Genomic DNA, 21,921 nt, shown 5'->3' on the forward strand with positions numbered 1-21,921 from the left:
ACAAACCATATAATTGATCATAAAAATATCAGAGTAAACATAAAAATACATACATGAAATTAAATGTTTAGATGAGCAAAAGTTACATGATAGCACTTGAATTAGCTAAATAAATACATGATAGCATAATAATGTCTATTACACCATAGTTTTCAGTTTGCAAGGCAAGGTAAAAGGACGCATGCTGGCGAGAATTAATTTAATTTTGGTTCAGTAGGTTTAGGTACAGTTTGTATCGATTGATCTATTTTCCAGTGAAAGGTAAAACCGTAACAGGATGCATGCAAGGGAGAGTTAAATTATATTTGGTTCAGTCAGTAAGTTTAGTATTGCGCTGGTTTTGTGACGTAAAGAAAAAGTGATGGATGAGGAAGTTAATGAAATGACAGTTTAATATCTAGTGGCATATCATTGTAATTAATATTGGGTCTCGCTACCATACCACAAGACTATCTGAGTTCACATGATCTAGGGGATTTTGCTGTTGAGCTGCTGGGGCAGCGGTGGGTTGGGGGGCGGGAAAGGCACTGGATGGCCCAGTCCAGGGGCGGACGTAGTAAGGGACGTACGGGGTTACGTGCCCCCATCTCATTCTTCATTTTTTAAAAGCAATTATAGCTAATCAAGATCAGTGCCCCCTATATAATTATAAAATACAGTGAAAAAGTTATGTTCCCCCGACTAAATGCAGTTCTAGATCCGCCACTGGCCCAACATGTTCCCTCTGAATCGGTTGATCGACGAGCTACGCCCGGAACTGGCCGAATCTTCCAGCTATGGATTTCTGTCCCTTTTTTCTTCCCGATCCAATATTTGTTTTTGTACTTCAGTTTTAATAGATTAGATAGTGTGTGACTGGAAAACACTATTAGATTAAAAAGTGTAAAATATATTTCTGCTGAATTACTCCACTTTTGTCTAATCAGATAAATCTTGTTTTCACCATGTTTACGCCAAAAGAAAGTAAGAGTATAGTTTACAAAAAAAAAATTGTTGTCTTGCATTAATAAGAAGGAATTTTACTCTGGGTTTTACTCTTTTTTTTCCTCTATATTCCACCTTTTTACTCCATTAAATACCAATCACCACCATAGTGATCCCAATAACGCAGTTTGTGCCCCCAAGTGTGCTGGCCACACATGCTCTAGTAATGCTCGAAATCTGCAGAAGAATTAGTGTGGCCCGTTATTTGACATGTTCGAATCAACACTTTTCTATGGCGAGGAAACCTAGAGGCAAACAACTCGGCAAGGGTTGCTTGGGCCACGGTTACAAAACCGAAGGAGGAGGGTGGACTTGGAGTAAAAGACCTTCGGCTATGGAATAAAGCTTGCTGTCTAAGATTGATTTGGCTTCTCTTTTTTAGACCAGAATCGGTGTGGGTCTCCTGGTTTAAAGAAGTCATACTCAAAGGATCAGTATCAAACTTTTGGACTACAAAGCCATCTCAGAGTTTCTCATGGCTGACAAACAAGCTACTCAAACTAGGTCAGGTTGCTTACCCGCTTATCCAGATGCGCATTCGAAATGGTGAAACTTGCAGATTCTGGATTGATAATTGGAGTCCCTATGGGAAGCTTCAGGACTACTTGGAAGGTGGGAGATCGCGACTTGGAATCTCGCAAAGGGCAACTCTAGCCTCACTGCATCGAGATGGAATGTGGTTTCTCCCAGCGGCAAGAACAGAAACCCAGCTCCAAGTCCTCTCTTTTATTACTACAATACAATTCACGGAAGAAGAAGATGACTATGAGTGGCAAATATTGGGTAAAACTTCAAGCAAGTATTGCACTGGAGATGTTTATAAGCACCTGCGAGGTAGCGCAACGGCTGAAGTCTGGACTAAAGCTATTTGGATCTCTAGGGGCATCCCACGACAGAGCTTTCATGGATGGCTGGTAGCACTCAATAGGCTTCCTACGAGAGATAGATTAATCAGCTGGGGTTTGCAGACTCCGCCTGTCTGCCTCCTCTGTAATAACTGCGATGAGTCCAGAGATCATCTATACTGGGAATGTCCTTTCTCTTTTGATCTCTGGAACCTTGTTGCTACTAGGTGCCGAATCACTCCTGCTCGAACTTGGGTCTCCTCGCTTCTTCAGATGTCTACTCTGCCTCTTAAAGCTCCCGCCAGTGCTCTAACTCTCCTAGGATGGCAAGCTGTGATGTATTGGACCTGGAATGAGCGTAATCAGCGGTTGCATGCGGCTCGATTCAGGTCAGCCGACTCTCTATTCTCGATCATTGACCATCAACTGAGAAACAAGATTAGCAGCTTCAGGGGGAGAACCCAAAGCGATCCTCTCAGATGCTGCAGCTATGGCTAAGTTGATATGTGGTTCCTCGATGTGCCATCTCAATCGCTTTGATCACTACGCGGTGCCTCTTCAGTTTCACAAATCGATGATTGACTTCTCTCTGCATAACTATGGGTTAACTTGGTTTCTCTTGGGGCTTTTGGAAATTAATGGGTTCTGAAATATGAGTTTTATTGGGCTATGGGTTGCAATCTACTAGAGCATTAGTGCTTTTGTAAAAATATTTTCTTTCTTTTTGCATTTAAATATGAAGCCAGTTTCAAAAAAAAGAATCAACACGTCCATCTTCTCAATGAGTTAATATTATTTTAGATTTTGAGATCTTTTTTTTTTCATTTCTTTGGCTCGTTAATCGTTGATATTTCTTGTCTTGGAACTAAATTGATATTAGAGTAATCAATAGTCCTGTTTACATAGTTGACTGTACTTGTATGAATACTTATTAAAAACACATATTTTTACATTTTGTATAAAAGTATAGTCAACTAGGTAAACCAAGAGTAACTCTTTGTCAAAAAAAAAAAACAAGAGTAATTGAAATAGTTTGGAATACTCTAATAATTGAGAGTGCAGAAGTGGACCGTGACTGTTCAAATGAAAGGCTAATACTTAGTAAAATAAAATTTAAAAAGTGTATTCAACTGAGAGTTAAATTTAATTATAAATTTAAAAATTGTTTTAAAATCGAGTGTTATTAAACTTTTTTATTTGATAAACTATTTAAAAATATTGAAAAAAATTAGATTGTGAAATTTACAATTATTCTTAGAGTATCTTTGTGAATTTCTTAGTTTAAAAAAAATAAAAATTTAAATTTCTCTAGTTTTAGATGAAATTCTACACTGATTTATCTAACATCCAATGCCTACAAATTGACCATGTGCCTCCGAAATAAATATACATAGCAAAATGTGGAAATGTTCAAACCAAACATATTTGGTGTCCAATCTCTATAAAATTACGATGTAAATACATGTGGAAAAATGTCAACATGTAGTAACTTGTCAGCATGTGGTAACCAACTTCCCGCAGGATAGTTGCGGATCGGATTCAATCGTTTCATAGACACTTTATAACCCAATTCTTGTATATTACCAGTATCCATCGATCATGGAGTGAAATTGTCACATTGCGACGTACTCGATAGTCTTTGTCACGGAATGACTATGAATTAAGTAATCATGAAATATTGACGATAAGGACTGGTTTTATGTTGGACGTCGCTAATTCGTAAATCATTTTTTTTGTTGTTTACGGACTTTTCTGTTTTTCATAGTGACGTCCATGAGAAAACCGTTAGCCACATCCGTAGCTATATATACAACATTGAAAAAGATGGAAGTAGATGATTGAGCCCAAAACTGAGAACTCGGAAGCCTCTAAGCTGTAGCCATTGACTTATTAATCAACATCAAAGATATGACACCTAAATAATTAGTTTATCGACTCTAAAATATTACTTTATTTAGCTATTGCTTTAGATTTGGCCGAAGACCAGTTCTAATAAGGTATGGCACCTAAATAATTATTAATAAGGTATGACTTATTAATCAACATCAAAGGTATGACACCTAAATAATTAGTTTATCGGCTCTAAAATGTTACTTTGTTTAACTATTGCTTTAGCTTTAGCCGAAGACCAGTTCTAATAAGTACAAAAAATAGGGAAATATTTAGTATATTTATTTTTTGGGAAAGTATTCAGTATGTTTATATTATTATTATTTTATTTTTTGACTGAAGGCTTTATGTTTATCAAGTATGTTTATCTTCTTTCTTTCTCGTTTTTGTGCATGTACTTGACATGTCTTGCATTCATACCTGACTTCATATCCTCGTATAATACAAATTTAACACAAGCATTTAGAGATTCCGAGGTTTCACAAGGATTGATGAATTATATCTTCGATGTTTTAATCACTACATATTTTAATGTTTTTTGTTTCGTAATATTTTGATTTTGGAAATTTTGTTCTCTTAACATGTTTGTAACTGGATCTAAATTTCCGATTTTCAAAATGAATTAATATATCATAATTAAAAAAAAGAAACAAACCAATAAAAAAAAATCAATATTCATTTGTTAAGAAAAAAAAACTTTGTTAGTGATAATGGGATGATATGATATTGTGAATAAAATGTACATTATTGTGAACCATTTTTCCTGGAAGCTGAAACCCTTTTATTTGATGCATAATGACTATGAGTCTGGGACTACAGTAACTTACTATATATCGCAGCCTGTTGGTGAAAAAGGAAAAATAAAGAGAGGCTGGTCCCCAAAGCTTAAAACCCCACTCAATAAACCCAAGATGTGACATATTTGATGATAGCCCCCATCTTTCTATTTTTGGCAATGAGGTCCCCTTCCCATTACGTCTTGACGTGGACCCTGTCCGTCTATTTTTAGCAGCTTAATCCGACGGTTCTTATTCCTTATTCAATCCTCCACGACATCGCCTGATAACCGTCCGATTCAGTCTTACAGCCAATGGACCACATCACCAGTACTCCGCAACTTAGCTGTCCTGTAGGAAGGATTTCACGTGGCATTTATTTGTAGTGCAACTTGAAAGTTGATGTGGTGTGGTCTCCACCACCGTTCATCAGTGTTTCTTTAGCATCAAGATTCTATCTTTCCTATGTGTAATACAGTAATATCATGTTTGATTTTGAGAACTCATCATAACCGTTGGCTCTCATCGATGTGATATTTATTCTTGGTAGGTCCTGTGTGTGCTTCAGGGCATTAGATCCCACAGAGAAAAAGAGTAGTGCTTTTTTTTTTTTGAAACAGTATTCTTTTTTTTTTATATTCGATGATATCCCACTTATAAATTATTTGTATATCTTACAAGATCTCACGTCTTATCATTAAAATATAGTATGCATTGCAGAATTTTGTTTTCCTTGGCTAAAAATGCCTTAGAGAGACTTCAAGAATGTCTTTGGTTTCTTGAAATGTTAAAAACTAAAATAGTACCATTGTTTGATCTTAGACCTTGGAGATCGACCACATATATGATACATGAGGATAACTTGAAGTTTCTGGGCATTTTTTAAAAAATCGAAGGATCTAGTCATCAAGAGAAGGAAAAAAACGGAAGATCACTGGTATCAGTGACACATCAATAATAAATAGTTGAATGTACTTTAGTTTCTCTTGGAGTTTAATGCACAACATCTTTATCAATTGTTGTCATCTTATATTGAAAAATATGACCACAGCTGATAAGACGAGAATACGTGCTGGACTTACTTTTCTCAGCATACCGTCTACCTAATTTTGATTGTATATTATTAACCAGTAATTTAATTTCTAAGTTATTTCTTACATTAATAATAGCAAGTAAAATATCATAATCTCGACTTGTACTTAATTAGGAATAAAAATATATTAGAACTGCATACAAATTTGCTAGAAATGCTTAGACGATCAAGCTAGAGAATCAACTTTCAAATCAGAAAAATAAGCTTATTTAACCAAACAGAATAATAATGCTATGTTTAGTTTTTTCTAATTGAATCATCCCTTTGTGTCCATCACCTACTTACCGGTCAAAATAGAGCACTAAGAGTTTTGGTCGGACATGATCTCTAACATCGGACGAACCCTAAGATAACCAAATTGAACTATAACCCATATTCGAAACTCTGTTTATTCTATCCATATATGTTTTCTATCAACTTTGTATGTATTTGTGTCTCAGATTCGCATACCAAAATAAAGTTATCAGCATGGTAGTGTTTCATAGACAAATTACTTTCAGTAACAAAAATATCTAGCGCATTGTAAAAAGAAACGAATCTAGCAGTAAGAATTTCGATGTCATCACAACATAAATGAATCACAAATAGAGTGTGTTTTACTTTTCGTTTTTACACCAATCACAAGGGTAGTTCTGTGAGTTAGAAGACCGTACAAGGCTTCACCCAGTTAAGGTTAGGTCACATGATTCCCTGAACTCGATTACAAGAGTAAAAAATTAATATTTAATCAGGTGGGTTTGCAGACCCTACCATCAAGATAGCGACACGTGTCCAAACTCATTCATTGCCCTACTCTTCTCAGTTTAGAGTTGCCATCACTCATCATCCCACATCCTCTCACCATTGATTCTCCACCGTTGATTTAACTAATCTTTCATTGTCCAATATCTCTGTCTCTGTCAACATATTAAACAACAGCTATAACTTAATGGTGTTAAATGTTAGGGTTTAATGTTGAAATTCCAATTAATTAATCTTCCATAATCAAAGTAAAAGAAGCATCAAACTTTCTTTAACAGGGTCAAATCCACATCTGTCTAAACTAAAGATTGAAACTGAAACCACTACTAGTGTTTAGTGAGATTAGTGGAAGCTCTTTCTCTTCTCTTACCAGTTTTGTATAAACAAAAAAATATCCAATTTTCTAGGTTTGAAAATATCTAAGCATCGGTTGAGTAGTTAACATTTTATGTTTGCAACATTTGCATAAATAAAAAAAAACATTTGCGTAAATCCTATGTGGTGGTTTGTAACAATTGTAAGTAGCACACGTACAATAATTGAAGGGTATATAAAAAGAGAATAATGAAGCTGACAAGTTAATGTACTTTAGAGAAGCGATGTGAGATAATACATGTATAAGTATATTTGTACAAATGAATATATGTCCACATTAAAAGTTAGAAAATAAGAGAAGATATAAAAAAAGGAAAAAAAAAGAGGGAGAGAGAGAGGCTCATTCATATATATAGAAGAAGGGAGAGAGAGAAGATTAAGAGAGAAAAAAAAATGGGAAGAGGGAGAGTAGAGTTGAAGAGGATAGAGAACAAGATCAATAGGCAAGTGACGTTTGCAAAAAGAAGGAATGGTGTTTTGAAGAAAGCATACGAGCTTTCCGTTCTATGTGATGCAGAGGTTGCTCTCATCATCTTCTCTAATAGAGGAAAACTGTACGAGTTTTGCAGTAACTCGAGGTATTCATTTATATCCATTTTCATCTATTGATGATTTGATAACTAAAAGAAATGTGTTGTATGGGTCTTTCTTATGTGTTGTTTGTGTCGTACGTTTTTCTTTCATCCTTTAAAAGAAAGCAAAGAGGAAACTAAAATGATTTATCACCTTTTTAATATGTTTTTGAGTTTCTGATGATTTCCATTTCTGTTTTGGTTTCTCTCGACTGTATTATTTTAAATTTATTTTATTTATTTCTTATCAAAATTTTGTTGCAGGGTCCAAATTTGGCTTTACGTTTTTTTGAGTTCCCTTTGTATTTCTGATTAATTTAGAAGACGACATCGTAGGAATTTTATGAGAAGCCATTTGATCTAATTAATAAATATTATTTATTTTTTTGACGATAAAAATATTATTAATTAGGGGTTTCTCATGAATAATCAATTTACATATGAAAGAGTGTTCTATATACCTTTTTGATCCAATCCGATCAAATCAGTCACCAATATTGCTGTCGAATTTCAGAAGCTCTTGTGGGTGATTCAACTAGCTAGGGCTTTATTGGCTACCCACTTTTGTAACTCTTTAGGGCTTCCAATTTTGGTTTGATTTTGATGCTAATGTCAAGTTCATCTTATTATATCCATCGGATATCTGAAAAGTCTTCCAGTTTATTCTGTAAACCATAGCTAGAAAACGTTTATTTACTTTTGTTGATTTGAAACGTTTTCATATTTAATTAGGGAGGTAAAATTTTGATACATATATAACTATTTAGTACTGACCATTTTTGTTGTGAAGCAGCACGCTTAAGACATTGGAGAGGTACCAAAAGTGCAACTACGGACCGCCAGAGCCCAATGTGCCTTCAAGAGAAGCCTTAGCAGTTGTATCCCCCTCCTTCTCTTTACCTTGATTTTTATTTTATTTTCCTAATATGCTTAGATTAATCCGAATCCAATAATGTTTTTTTTTTTTTTTGGCAAACCAGGAACTTAGTAGCCAGCAGGAGTATCTCAAGCTTAAGGAGCGTTACGACGCCTTACAGAGAACCCAAAGGTAATACTAATCATTCCTTAAGTTATACGTCGTACTGCGTATAGAGTGTTTTTCATTACAGAGATTTTTTTTTTTGAAATATTATAGGAATCTATTGGGAGAAGATCTTGGACCACTTAGTACAAAGGAGCTTGAGTCACTTGAGAGACAGCTTGATTCTTCTTTGAAGCAGATCAGAGCTCTCAGGGTACTATACTTCTTCTTTTTTTCTCTCATCATATATTCATATATGCTACTATCTACACACACACACTATGATGTCCATGTAAAGTAAGTAATACGCTATATCAAACTTGCAGACACAGTTCATGCTCGACCAGCTCAATGATCTCCAGAGTAAGGTAACAACAAATTTGAATGATGAAGCAAATGACAAACATATATGTATACACTATAATAATATTATTTCTCCTATGAATACTAACTGATTTGGAACAGGAGCGCATGCTTAATGAGACAAATAAATCTCTAAGGCTCAGGGTAATTACTTACGTTCTCATCATTAACAACAATAATGCATTTGTTTGGTTATTATTTTGAAGTATTGATCCACTAATTAACAAGTGTATACTACGTGGCAGTTAGCTGATGGGTATCAGATGCCATTCCAACTCAACCCGAACCAAGAAGAAGATGTTGTTGACTATGGGCGTCATCAACCACAACAACAAGCGTTCTTCCAGCCTTTGGAATACGAACCCATTTTTCAAATCGGGTAACTTAACGCTTAATATATAACTACTAATTAGTTTTGATCTCCTTGGTAATGTGTACATATATAACATTTTTTTGGCAACGCTGGAACAGGTATCATCAGGGGCAACAGCAAGATCATGGAATGGGAGCAGGACCAAGTGAGAATAATTACATGTTGGGTTGGTTACCTTACGACACCAACTCTATTTGAAACTTTCTTCATATATATATATTTTTTGACATTTTTATATCAAAACTTTCTCCTAGCTCCCCTATTAGGCTACATGAATAACTACCTCTCTCTATATTTGTGTAGCGTGCATGTTTGTGTGTGTGTAATGTTTATTATGATGCTCTTCTATATTTCAATAAGTTTTTCAAAATCTTTTTAGCTCCCATTTATGGATTTGACTAAATTATTAGTTAACCATTAAGTATAGTGTATAGTGGATATAACTAACACTAGATAATTACGCATACCAACATTTGTCTATAGGTCCATACTAACATATGTAATAGGCCCATCTCAAATTTTTTTTGCCTATCTTTATACTATATAGGGCCTGTAGAAGGCCACATAGTCTACGAAATTGTCAAAACGACCTCAGCCTAACCAAAATCAGAAACAGAAGAATATGATTTGACAAAAAAAAATCTGCGCGACAATTCAATTGCTAGTTTATTGGTGGATATTAGTTTTTTTTTTTACGGCAACTTTTGTTCAGGCTGGTTCTTGTTCAGGCAGCTTTTGTTCAGGCTGGTTCTTAATACTAATAATGAGTGATAAGAAATAAGTACTTCTCGGTGTACATACACATCAGCTTAAATTCAAGTATTATTATTTCACGAATTATAATTCATGTTATTATTATGATTATGATTATGATTATGATGGTTCAACGCAAAGAGCTTGATTGAATAGACAAGTCTATAAAGGGCAGACATTTCGCTAAAATCAATTCTCATATTTGATTTAATTCAAACAAAATAACCAAAAGAAAACAAAAAAGAAAGGATGATTAGAACAATTTATTACAGAGAGAGAAAGAGAAAAAAAAAAGGTTAGATAAGAATGTCGTAGAAGATAAGCACTCTACGCGTCAATAAAGGGACCCACACTTCCCCCCCAAATTGGTCTGAATCCAGCATGTCCATACTCGCCTCACCTTCGCGTGTGCACACGCGTGTCTTGTTTCTTTATGGTTGCTTTTTCTCGTTATCTAGACACACGATTCTTCTTCCGTTCAGAAGAGAGATTTATATATAAAGAAAAAGTCAGTTTCAATTGCTTGTCTGTGTTTCGGTTCTGTCTGAACGGTCATTCATCATCATCGTCGTCTCCATTACTCCATTAAACCTTTTTTCTTGAATCATTACTTGCTTGTGAACGATGAGAAGCCAACAGAGAGATCAAGACTCGAGGGCTTTCTACGATCTATCGGGTCTTGTCCTGAGCCTCCTCCGCTCTCCTCCCACCCCGATTTCTCTCCCCGATCATCATCATCACTTCCCGGATTCGCCGATGATGATGAGAAGTCCGCAGCATCGGTCGCTTTCGATGGCGCATATAACTCCGTCGGGATTCGCGTCGCTGCTGCTGGGTATATCGGTGGCTCTGATGCTCTGTGGATCTGTGACTTTCTTCATCGGCTTCCTCTTGCTGCCCTGGGTTCTGGGTCTCATCGTGGTTCTTTATGTTGCTGGGATCGTGTCTATCATTTCCATGGCTGGGAGGTCCATCCTCTCTTACCTCTTGACGCCGCCTCCTCCTTTTTCATCAAGGAAGGAGATTTCTGGTAATATTTTAATGACAATTTTAGGCTTTTAATTTTCGTAAGGTGTTAGTAGTTTTTTTATTATTTTAAATCCAGATCTTGTTAGAGATGGTTTTGTTTGAATTGGAATTAGGATCAATGAAAACGTAACGTGACGGCAACAAAATCAGATTCATTTTCACATTTTACTTTTTTTATTTATTTTTCCTTCTGGTTGACTTCTCTTTCACAAATTAAAATCTACCAATTCATATGTATGTGGATGTTACAATGTTTGGTTTTGATTCATCGTTACCAGAATGGAAGCTGTTGTGAAGTGACGAACAAACTTCTTGAAATGGCTCTCCTTTATTAATCCTGAAGCAGAGGACAAAGAAGATGGATTAATTATATCAACGCAAATCCAATTAGAGTTTTTCTATATATGTTCCTTTATCTGTATTTTGGGAGGGGGGATTATGTGTGGATATATTTGGGAGTTTCTATAGATTTTTTTACTTTCTAAAAAATATTTTCTATTTTATTGTTAGAGAAATGGGAAAAGCCGGAGTTTGTGCTTTTTTCCGTGGATGGTTTTATTGTTATGTGACATTATTTCTTTTAGAAAAAATAATCATACAAAAGATTATAGGATTTCGACAACAATTGTTTGTATTTACTCCATGTAGTCGTCGGACATTGGTTTATAGTTGATATAAAGGTGTCAGGTCCTGATCATGGGCAGCCTCGAATTGTCCAGTATGAGATGATCCTTCAGACTCGAAATGATTTTGGCGGTTAAAAATTGTATTATAGCTCCATATGAATCAAATTAACAAGCTATCGGAATGGCCATTGCGATCAATTTCTCTGAGAGATAAAAAGAAGAATAAAATGGTGGAAGAAGGTACCGTGACTTATTCAAGAAGCGCTCGGTCAATAGATGTTACGTGTCTAGTTATGACTTCGTTACGTCCATCAACAAACAAAGACTTACGTTAAGTAAAAATAATAGTACAAGTGTCAACAACAAACATCTTTCAAGCGGCGGAGAGAGGTTGGGCAGACAAGGGGTTTTGCTCATCTACTAGCATCTAGGCTTATCTCTCGTTTACGTTTCTTTTCTCCATCCCTTCTAACTTTTAGGTTTAAATTGATTCTTGTGAAGAAAAGAAAAACTTAACGAGCCTGTGTAATGAGTGCTTTGAGTTGGTGAAATCCGCTTGGTCAATGTGTTCATGAACCATACAAATAAAAGGTGTTTGGTCGTTTGTCAACTATCACACTTTTCTTAGCAAAACAAAGCTCCAATTAGTTGTGGGGTTGGATCATTAAGAAAAAGTAGATGAACAGGGTTTTTATTTTGTCCGTGTCTGCTTACTCTAATTTGAACAACTTGGGTCTTGACGGAACAATGAGCTTATCTTTTCAAATTAGTAGTACGTGATTAACAAAAACTAGTCATTCTCATAAAGAAAAGTTGGTGTCCTTGGCAAGTTGTCCGATGGCCAGAAAAGTCTCTGTATTTACCATATGACTTGATGACACACTCCCATGCTCTGCTTTGTTCATCCTCACACTGACTTAGCAGCTCGCTGAGTACTTAATTATTTACACGATGAAAGTGAGATCAAGCCACCAAATCAGATCCAATAGGAGGTATGCTTTCTGGGATGTTCAAAGGTAAAGCTACGTACAATGAAGACTAAACATTCTGCTTCTTCCAATTCCAAAGAAATAAACAACGGGAATGGAACATGGTCTCACCCTCGTTAACTATTAGAACTTTCAGTTATAGGCGTTATACTTTGTTCGACGATCAAAATCGAAAAGAACAGTTGTTTAAACAAACTTTTCAATCTTTAAAAGGATTCCAACAGAGAACCGTTTAATCCTTAAAACAATAAGCACTTACTGAATCATGGATCAATGCTTGATAACAAACAGAGTCATCATCTCAACCAAAGTAACAAAGACCTTCCATAACCATTGATTAAAATAAAGACAGACAGCAAAGACACCTAAAAACAAGCTTTTAAGTTCTCCAATCTACTAAAAACCCTATGATTACCATCAGTCTCTTTTGGCTTTTATAACGATGGTTCACATAGTACCCCAGCACATTCCTCAAGCATAGTTCAACCTGAAGATGTCGTTGAACACGTAGTAGTTTCCCTGGTTCGACACCAAATGGAACATCTAGGGGGCACAAAACACACAAGTACGTCAGGAAGATATTATAACAGGCATATCAGATGAATGTTACTTTTTAAACAATATCAAGTGCATTAATCCACAAGATGCAGATGTAGCAGCTCTCACTATGATTAGGGTCAAAAAATTGACATGAATGAGTATCTCACTTGGCTTGGTTCATATATCTACCATGAATACACAAAACTGATAACAAATACACAAGTAGTAACATAAATGCCACATCTACACACGGATCTATCATTCAATAGCATCATGGAGAGTATGAGATTACGTGTCAATTCCAGATCAAATCAAAACTTCAAGTGACCTAATATCATATCAATCTACAGTAACGCACCCCCCAAAAAAAAACCCTAATCTAACATCAAAACGCTCGAATCGAAGAAGCTATGTAAGATCGATCGATCGAAGGAAAAAAAAAAGAGAGACCTGGCTGAACTTGAGAGCGTGCTGTTCGCCGGCGAGCTGGAGATTACCGGAGACGAAGACGAGCATACCGCCTGCGGGACCAGAGGGCTGGCAATCGACGGTGGTGATGTTGTGCTTGCACTGCTGGAAGGGGAGGCTGGTGAGCTTGGCGACGATGTTCTGAGAGCCCTGGATCTTCTGCCCTTCGAAGGTCAACATGGATCCTTCCTGGTAGAGAGAAACCAGGCCTGCGCGATTCGCGTCGAAGGTGGTGTAGTAGTGCTCCACGAAGGCCTTGGCTACCGCGTCTGGATCCATCTCTCTTCCTCTCTTCCTCTTTGAGTCGTGCTGCTGCTATCAAGGGTATAGAGAGAGAGATAGAACCGAAGAGTTCCAATAAGACCGAGAGAAACTGGTGCTGGAGAGGCTCTCGATTTACTTTTATTGGGCCTTTAACCCTATGATATATCAGCCCACTGATATTCGGACTGGTAAACCCATTGGGTTAATCGCAAATGATCGAAAACACCCAACAAAAAACTGCTTATATCACACAACACATGTTAAACAAGCGACGTAAGAGCACCTGCATTAGCAAACCCGGGGGCTCGATTCCCCAACATAACTTTTGATTATTATTATTTTTGTTTGCTTTCTAAAAAAAAATTAATAAATCAATCAATCGCGGACCGCTACGTATCAGTAGAGCTCGCAAATAGTGTTGATACGAGTTCATACAGACGAACTTTTGTGATACAAGTTCTTCAGATTAACTTTATTATATTTTTTTTTTTTGGAGGAATTGTGTGAACCCCTTATACAATCTTCCAATGGGGATGTTTTAACAAGAGGACAAAGAATAAACCATTAATTTTTCCCTGTGTTTTGAAAATAGTACCAGATACCGATTTGACGTATCCAATTTGAACCGGCTCAACCGGATAGTCATATACATACACATAAGAATCTAAAAAGGTAGTTATATAATATGTTCTTTATTCTCTATTTTATTAACTAAAAATAAATAATAATCATAAATTTAGGTTTATACAATAAATAAGTGGATACTATGTAAATTAAAATTGATAAAAACCAAAATATTAACTGTTTAAATTACCATATTTATTTATATTTACAACTAAAATAAAATAAGAATAGTATACAAGAACAATTGTTTATGTTTTTTCTTAAGAAAATAAAATAAAATAAAAATCAATTAAATAATGATAAATCAAAAAATAATAATAAAATATTAAACTTTAATAATGATTGAAAACAGTAGTTACATGTTATTTTTTTTTTGGAATCAGAATTTGATTTTGACTACTTACTGGTTTTACCATTAGATTTTTAATCAGATTTACTAGTTTTTTTCAAATTTGAGTTTTAAACCGAATTGGATACGACTTCTTCAACGAGTCATAATTAGACCGGTTCGACTAGTTTTCAAAACAGTGGTTTTCTTTTTTCTTTTTTGAACCAAGAAGCATTAACTTCTTTGTGTTGTGAAAACTCTATTTTATTATTGAATCAAAGTGTTCCTTATATAGGAAATACATGGCGACATAGGCCTAAATACAATGAGCCATAAACGGGCCAAGATTACAAGTAAATATCTAATGGGCTGGACATCCATAAACATAATATTCATAACACTCCCCCTTGGATGCCAGAACCATATAGAGCTTGTAGTGTGCTTAATGTTGCCTCATTAAAACCTTACTCGGAAAACCCAGTGGGACAAAACCGAAGTGAAGGAAAAAGAGTACAACACACACTACTCCCCCTGTTCTGGACCTCCGTTCTTCAAGTCTGGCGCATGGACACTTTGATGGTTTAGCTTCATGGGCGTCAAGTCTTGAACTGGTCCTTCTGTTGCCATGTCCCAAACGGATAGGTAGACTTCATAGATGTGTAGTTGGTGTAGACATGATGAAGAAGTCGGCTAACATTTCTCATGACTGAACTTGTAGTACTTTGTGCTTCTTCATCATTCTCCAAATGTGTATAACCTGTTTGAGACCTTGTATAAACCTGTAACATTTATTAAAACCAAACAATCCCTTTTCTTTTGGGTTTGGTTAGTATAAATCAATCTCAAACTTTTAGTTCATTAGAAGGTAACTTAAGATATATTGATCATGTCCCATATTGTCTCATGTTCCGACATGCCAAACTTGTCTAAGTAAAGGTGTCAATGACACTTATAGCAGGGGGACGTGTATGGCTTTAGTATCAATGTCTTATGGTCTGAACATATCCATAAAACTTATCCGACCTAGTATGGCTTTTCCAAATCAAGGCGCCAATCATACCAATACATTGCACTTTGGTCGGATGTGCATAAGCCTTAAAAGTACTTACATAAAGTCTTTCATGGACCAAGGACACATGCCTTGTCCATAGCCATACCACGATCTGAATATAGTGGTTACTGGAACCAGTTTAGTCGGAACAAGATCGAACTAGGTCGGACGTGATCCTAGTTGATATGGATCTTTGGTCGTTAATCTGATGGATTCATCCTCTTATTCTCTTTTGACCATATCACATTCTATTCTCGGTACTTTGGATCCTGTCCAAGAATCAGTCGATCTAATCATCATTTCTTTAAGTATGAACACAAGGAATTTCCTTCATAATATATGCATGGACTGTTCAGGGACGTTCTTGTAGAACTCCTTTCACTAAGTATTACTTAGTCTTATCCTTTACATGCATTATATGCTTTATATGCATCTGCCTTTCGTTTCAGTCCATGAATAGCTTAGGAACAAAACTATTCTATGAGAATTTCTTTTCTCATCTTTCTGATACTTTTATCATTTCTTTATCCAGTGATCAATCATGCTGCTTACTACATTTCTCTTTTCTTATATCCAGACCTTTATCACTTTCGGATTTGTAGTAGCATCCACCACATAGGAGTATATTTCCTTATAATCTGTTCCTTGGTCTTTGTGAGTATCCTTGTGTAATCAAGCCATTCCTTGAATGCTTTAAATAGGAATATGAACACCTTAGTCCATGTCTCACGATTTCTTTTCCTTTCCCACACAGGACCCATTTTTCACTGGTTTTATCTTATCAGATGGTGTTTCTATATATGGCCAATACACCCATCTCTTTTATAGATTCTTTGAATCTTTCTTTGAACCCCCACGGTTTCCTTTAGTCTATGAATGCATTCTTGTATTCTCGTGGGTTCTGATCCTCGCTTATATCTTTTAAACTCAAGTGCTATTTCCTTATGCATCTTTATCTTTTATGTATGTATGTGTCGACACTTCTTTTATAGTGTTCCATTGTGTTCCAGACATGAACTAATCGATTAGAGATTTCATTCTTACTAAGAACCTTTATTACCTTGCAGTTTGGCGTCCCAAACTACATGGTCTGGTATCTTAGATGTTCAGCTGCGCAGCCTTATCTAAATGTCTGGTATGGTTTCCCTTATGACCTCGGATATGTCATTTATTTGCACCTTTCTTTTTATTTCCGAGGTTCCTTATCTTATGGAACATATTGGTCTATCTCTAGACTCTATAGCAACTTGATTATGTCTCTTCTAGGACATTAATTTCGTGGTGCTTAAGCTGGTATGACTTAGTCATTCTTTTTCTTTTTTTTTCGGGTCTAATCTGTCTGGCATTCTTTTAGCTAGCTTTGTATGATCTTTCTTTGGACGTCTTAAATCATATTCTCTGGTCCGAGGATCTTGCCAAGACAAGGATGGTTAATACCATTCCATTTCTCTTTATACTTGTACCAGCTTATTTCTTTCTCCCCCTGATGTTGGATAGTCGGATTCATCATGTAATCCGTAAACCTGGCCTTAATCTGATCACCCATATTTTGGCTCAAGGTCTCTTATAAAATCGTGGGAGGAAGACATTCTCATATCCAACATATATTCCCAATCTTATTTCATCTTCTTATGAGGTTCCATCCTAGACGGCACATATTATTGTGGTGGTCTATACATAATATCTTAGGATGGTCTATGTCTGGATCATGACCCTTTATAATTATTAGATGGGAATATATATGCTCACTTTATATGGCCTGATGCATCTTATCTTTCATACATGTAAATCCATAATGTCTCCAAGCTTATAGACTTTGAAAGTCTGAACCTTATAGGTTATGGTCTGTTCGACCAAGCTCTTATATCTTATGGCCTGTTTGGCCAGGCTATCATATTCTGTTTGGCTATCATGTTCATGTTTTTATAGTATGGTCATGGACCACACGGGGTGTGTATTCTCCCCCTCATGAACATGCTATAAATTTGTTTGTGTAAGGATACTAAACCATTATGCCATTTCGTGATGCTTGGGACAATTGAGCCTCATGAGTTTCCCTTGTGTACATGTTTCACAACGTGAGATTTCTATGGGATAACTCTTTGTGCCTTTGTAATATTAAACTTTGCATCAAGTTTGGACTAGGATGGCTAATCCGGTCATGCCATAAAGTGTTTAATTTCGTAGGTCAACCAATCTGGTTACCTAGGCCCTGTGCCTTTATCATACTGATCCTTGGCATAGTCTAGATCAGTAGAGAATGCAGGTATAGTCTCGACCATTTTCTATGGTCTTGGGCAATTTTTCTGTTCTCATATATCTGAAGGAACTTTTGTTTCATTTTGCCCATTGGTTCAATGCGGAAACCATTCATTTTTAAATCTTTATAACTCAATGGGTCTTTTATTGGGTGTATATAATGCCTTGGCCGAGTGACTATACTCTTATTTATAAACTCATATATACTCTTATCTATATCATAGAGTTTTGATGTCGAGATTTTTTTTTCAAGGCATCTGAAGTCTCATAATCCATCTGATCATTTTCTTTTTCATGAGTTTCATACTCTATTTGATCAGTATGGTCATGATCCATGTCATCTTCACCATCTCGGTAAGCCATGTTGGCTTCCCGATTTTTCTTCAAACTCTCTATGTAAAGCTCATACAAGTGCTTTGGAGTTTGGCAATTATTTGCCCAGTGATTACCCATACCACATTTGTGACACAAATAAGATTTTATTTAAGGTTTAAAAGACACACTTCGACCTCGACCTCGACCACAGCTAAAACCGGGTGTGGTACTACGGCCTCGTCCTCGCCCATGTGTCTTAAATGTGTCACGACCTCGTCCATAACCTTTCCCACGGCTAGGGCCGGAATGGTTGTTGTGCTGGACGAGATTACTTTCTTTCTTAGGCTCCAAAGTCAGCCTAGAAATGTCGGGTAATGATTTTGTACCGGGAGGTCTCATCTCACTGTTTCTCATTAATAACTCATTATTGGTCTCAGCCAATAGTAAACAGGAGATCAAATCAGTATAGGTGGTGAAACCTCTTTCTCTATACTGCTGTTGCAGTAGCACATTAGAGAAAGTCTTGTTCAGTTACTTCTTCACCACATTGTTTCAACATTGAAACTATCTTAAACAGAACCGAGTTGTATTCATCCACAGACTTATAGTATTGAAATCTCAGGTTCTTCCACTCAAATTTTATCCTTTGGTAATAGCACCGTTTTATGGTGATCATATCTCCGCTGTAAGGCGGTCCAAAGTTCTAGTGGATTTTCTTTACTGGGATACTGATTTCTTTAGACTCTCATTTAGATGGTGGCTAATAACTAATATTGCCATGTATCAATCTTTCTCGTTTGGCAATATCGCCTTATGTGATTCATTCACTAAGTCCTTTTGACTTTAGGATAACCTCGGTATCCAGTGCACATTTTAAATGATTATCTCTTTAGAGATTTAGGACAGCATAATCCAAGTTGATTTTCGACATCTCATATTATATATCACTCAATCTTTATAAGAAAATCAATCATATAAATCGTGTGATCAAGCAAACAATCGAGTTAATGATTTCCTAATAAACAAGTCACACGGCTTAGATATATGTCTAAAATATAAAGTTTTTTTTTTATAGTAAGTTTTTAGGGTTTATAATAAATCGATCATAATTATGTTTTAGGAGATGATCAACTTCAAAGTTTAAAATCGATTTGATCATTCAGATCAATGATGTTTTCGAGATTCAAGAACACTTAGTGTTTTGGTTTTAATTGATTTAATCAATCTCTTATTGAATAAGGAATATTTGTGCTTCTAACAACTTAATGACCGTTTGATCTAGCAACTTAATGGGAGAACTAAACCAAATCCTAATTCCTCAAATTTATTTAGGGATTCAATTGTCCTTGGTTTTTAGGTTCATCAAATTTTAATGTTCAATCCTTTAACAAACAACTAAATTCGTTTTGATATGGTTCCAAAGGGTGTTTCAGATTTTATTTACCTTTAGATTGGAGAGAATCTGAAACTGGACCACCTAGAGAGAGGAGAGGAAAACCGCGAACGGCTTGAACATCTATCGCGAGCAAGGAACGGGCTGATCGGATCGTCCGGAACCTCTACCGGCTGTTGGATGAACTGTCGGATCGTCTGGTGGCTTATCGGGTGCTGATCAATTCGTCGGATGGTCAGTATGTGTGCTGGTCGGATGAGAATGGAAAGACAACTAGGGTTTCCTTTAGTAAAAAGGAAATTGTCAACGCGGATTGAAACGGAGGTGGAGAACGCGTCTGAAGTCGGATTGAGACGAGGTTTGTGGAGCTGGATTCTTCTCGTCGAGAGCTTCAATTTGATATATGGAACGTCGGCTAACTCCTTATGGTTTGAAAGATACGTCGATTTGAAGTTGCGTCCGAATTAGGGTTTTGAATCAAATTGACGGCGGTTCTTGTAATAGCTCGTGAGAACGCGTCCGGTATCGTATTGCGATGAGGTCGACGGCGTTGGATTCGTCTCGTCGAGATCTTGAATTTGATAGGTGGCTCGTCGTCTGGATCCGTCGGGTTGAGGAGATACGGTGTTTTGAAGTTTCGTCTGATTTCTAGGGTTTATGGTGGTTGCTGGGAAAAGGGGTTTCGAAATTCATTCAGGGTTTTGTCAGAGCTCTCGTGCTGATAACGTGTTGTGAAAACTCTATTTTATTATTGAATCAAAGTGTTCCTTATATAGGAAATACATGGCGACATGGGCCTAAATACAATGAGCCATAAACGGGCCAAGATTACAAGTAAATATCTAATGGGCTGGACATCCATAAACATAATATTCATAACACTTTGTTTTTTTTTGATTTTTTAAATTAAAAAGCTTCTTTGTTTGTGTTTGGCTATTTGTTTGTTTTTATTTTGTTTAAGTAGGTGTATAATGTATTTTTACCTTTTTGTAAGTTTATTTTAGTAGTGTTTGCTGATGGCCAAACATTTGTAGTTGCATGGTTCTTACTTCCATGATCTAACTAATCTGACAAAAAAATCATTATTAAAGAGACTGTGACTTTGAAACACAACCATCAGATTTTCATTTGCAAAATCCAATGTTTAACCGCCACGTGCACATCACACGTCTCAGTATCCAATCATAGAAAGGCGGTGACGACGTTCACGGAGCTCCTTTTTTAAGTTGTGAGTCTTGTGACAGACAGGAGAAACAAGACAAGTTTCTGATCATATCGCGAACATCAATTCCGATTCCCTGATCCCTCTCTTCAAGTGTTTCTTCTCGGGGGTAATAATAATGGTATATCCAGCGATCTCGATCTTCGACTATGCTAACCCTTCTTATAGTTTGTTTTGTCAATTGTTCCGAAATTGGATCGGATCTTCAACCGAATATCATTACAAAGTTGGATCCTTTTTGAGTCAGTTATTTTAACCGAGTTCTTGTCTGCATTTATGGTGTTGGTTGATGATATTAGATGTAATTCTGATTTTGATCATTTTCAGACAACTTCAAAGAGGCTAGCAGACAGGAAGATAGAGAAGTTTGACAAGAACATTACAAAAAGAGGTTTTGTTCCTGAGACCACCACCAAAAAGGGCAAGGATTACCCTGTCGGACCCATCCTACTCGGCTTCTTTGTCTTCGTCGTTATCGGTTCATGTGAGTATTCCAAATCTCTTTAGCTTTTATTACTCTTGGAAAGCATCTTAGTGTTTGATTCTTGTTTCCATCAAAGCTTCTATGCTATTATTACACACTAAATAAATAACGAACATGGTCTTGGAATGTGGATTATTTTTGGTTATACATGTGTAGTGTGTGTGTTATACTGGTATATATACTTATCAACTTTGGTATGCGCTTTGTTACAGCCCTCTTCCAGATCATCAGGACTGCAACTAGCGGAGGCATGGCATAAACGAATCTCTTTCTTCTTTATTGTCTCACTTTTCCTTTAATGTTACCGTAGAATGCTTTAGCTTTCTGTGTACTACATGTTGTGAAGAATTTTGAGAGTCTTTTCTATGTAAAATCATAAAATTATCAAACCTTTCAATATTGGAGTTTCTTAATGTTGTCTTGAAGCTAGTTGTTGTTGTCATGCTTTTGTAATCCTTTTTTTTACCGCTTTATCAATTCGACCGAATATTACTACATGTAAGAATATTGTTGGAGAAAAAAAAACTAAAACACTAATAAGAG

The 21,921-nt window shown here is 36.2% G+C and overlaps 4 protein-coding genes and 1 long non-coding RNA gene across 7 annotated transcripts; 3 read left to right on the forward strand and 2 right to left on the reverse strand.

Moving 5' to 3' along the window:
- Nucleotides 1-868: 868 nt before the first annotated feature.
- On the reverse strand, nt 869-2,438 carry LOC108820790 (uncharacterized). The gene is made up of 3 exons (XR_001944392.2): nt 1,812-2,438; nt 1,503-1,716; nt 869-1,387 (listed from the first exon to the last, which is right to left on the reverse strand). It is a non-coding gene; the product is annotated as an uncharacterized LOC108820790 (long non-coding RNA).
- A 4,479-nt stretch (nt 2,439-6,917) lies between these two features.
- LOC108820798 (agamous-like MADS-box protein AGL9 homolog) lies at nt 6,918-9,405 on the forward strand. 3 transcript variants are annotated; one of them, XM_018593802.2, is made up of 8 exons: nt 6,918-7,282; nt 8,070-8,154; nt 8,257-8,324; nt 8,412-8,511; nt 8,624-8,665; nt 8,763-8,804; nt 8,906-9,039; nt 9,132-9,405. In XM_018593802.2, the coding sequence occupies exons 1-8, from the start codon at nt 7,098-7,100 to the stop codon at nt 9,229-9,231; spliced, it is 756 nt and encodes a 251-aa protein (XP_018449304.1). In that variant the 5' UTR covers nt 6,918-7,097; the 3' UTR covers nt 9,232-9,405. The 3 variants fall into 3 exon arrangements, with proteins under 3 accessions (XP_018449304.1, XP_018449309.1, XP_018449307.1); XM_018593805.2 differs by having other exon boundaries at nt 6,930-7,282; nt 8,070-8,151; XM_018593807.2 differs by lacking the exon at nt 8,763-8,804.
- Nucleotides 9,406-10,124: 719 nt separating this feature from the next.
- On the forward strand, nt 10,125-11,428 carry LOC108818984 (uncharacterized). Its single transcript, XM_018591961.2, has 2 exons — nt 10,125-10,816; nt 11,094-11,428. Exons 1-2 carry the CDS (start codon nt 10,411-10,413, stop codon nt 11,108-11,110), a joined length of 423 nt encoding a protein of 140 aa, XP_018447463.1. The 5' UTR covers nt 10,125-10,410; the 3' UTR covers nt 11,111-11,428.
- Nucleotides 11,429-12,685: 1,257 nt separating this feature from the next.
- On the reverse strand, nt 12,686-13,810 carry LOC108819216 (nuclear transport factor 2A). Its single transcript, XM_018592214.2, has 2 exons — nt 13,421-13,810; nt 12,686-12,973 (listed from the first exon to the last, which is right to left on the reverse strand). Exons 1-2 carry the CDS (start codon nt 13,715-13,717, stop codon nt 12,902-12,904), a joined length of 369 nt encoding a protein of 122 aa, XP_018447716.1. The 5' UTR covers nt 13,718-13,810; the 3' UTR covers nt 12,686-12,901.
- A 7,046-nt stretch (nt 13,811-20,856) lies between these two features.
- LOC108820741 (uncharacterized) lies at nt 20,857-21,807 on the forward strand. The gene is made up of 3 exons (XM_018593748.2): nt 20,857-21,015; nt 21,222-21,378; nt 21,591-21,807. Exons 1-3 carry the CDS (start codon nt 21,013-21,015, stop codon nt 21,635-21,637), a joined length of 207 nt encoding a protein of 68 aa, XP_018449250.1. The 5' UTR covers nt 20,857-21,012; the 3' UTR covers nt 21,638-21,807.
- The last annotated feature ends 114 nt before the right edge of the window (nt 21,808-21,921 follow it).

The sequence above is a fragment of the Raphanus sativus genome, chromosome 8, assembly GCF_000801105.2.
Source record: "Raphanus sativus cultivar WK10039 chromosome 8, ASM80110v3, whole genome shotgun sequence".
NCBI lineage: Eukaryota > Viridiplantae > Streptophyta > Magnoliopsida > Brassicales > Brassicaceae > Raphanus > Raphanus sativus.

What these genes read in the sequence shown, in the direction of transcription:
- LOC108820798 (XM_018593802.2), top strand. Translation starts at nt 7,098, where the DNA reads ATGGGAAGAGGGAGAGTAGAGTTGAAGAGGATAGAGAACAAGATCAAT. An exon ending in GAGTTTTGCAGTAACTCGAG is followed by an intron (nt 7,283 to 8,069) that starts GTATTCATTTAT and finishes GTTGTGAAGCAG; the next exon opens with CACGCTTAAGACATTGGAGA. An exon ending in GCCTTACAGAGAACCCAAAG is followed by an intron (nt 8,325 to 8,411) that starts GTAATACTAATC and finishes GAAATATTATAG; the next exon opens with GAATCTATTGGGAGAAGATC.
- LOC108820741 (XM_018593748.2), top strand. An exon ending in CTTCGTCGTTATCGGTTCAT is followed by an intron (nt 21,379 to 21,590) that starts GTGAGTATTCCA and finishes GCTTTGTTACAG; the next exon opens with CCCTCTTCCAGATCATCAGG.
- LOC108818984 (XM_018591961.2), top strand. Translation starts at nt 10,411, where the DNA reads ATGAGAAGCCAACAGAGAGATCAAGACTCGAGGGCTTTCTACGATCTA.
- LOC108819216 (XM_018592214.2), bottom strand. Translation starts at nt 13,717, where the DNA reads ATGGATCCAGACGCGGTAGCCAAGGCCTTCGTGGAGCACTACTACACC. An exon ending in ACGCTCTCAAGTTCAGCCAG is followed by an intron (nt 12,974 to 13,420) that starts GTCTCTCTTTTT and finishes TGTGCCCCCTAG; the next exon opens with ATGTTCCATTTGGTGTCGAA.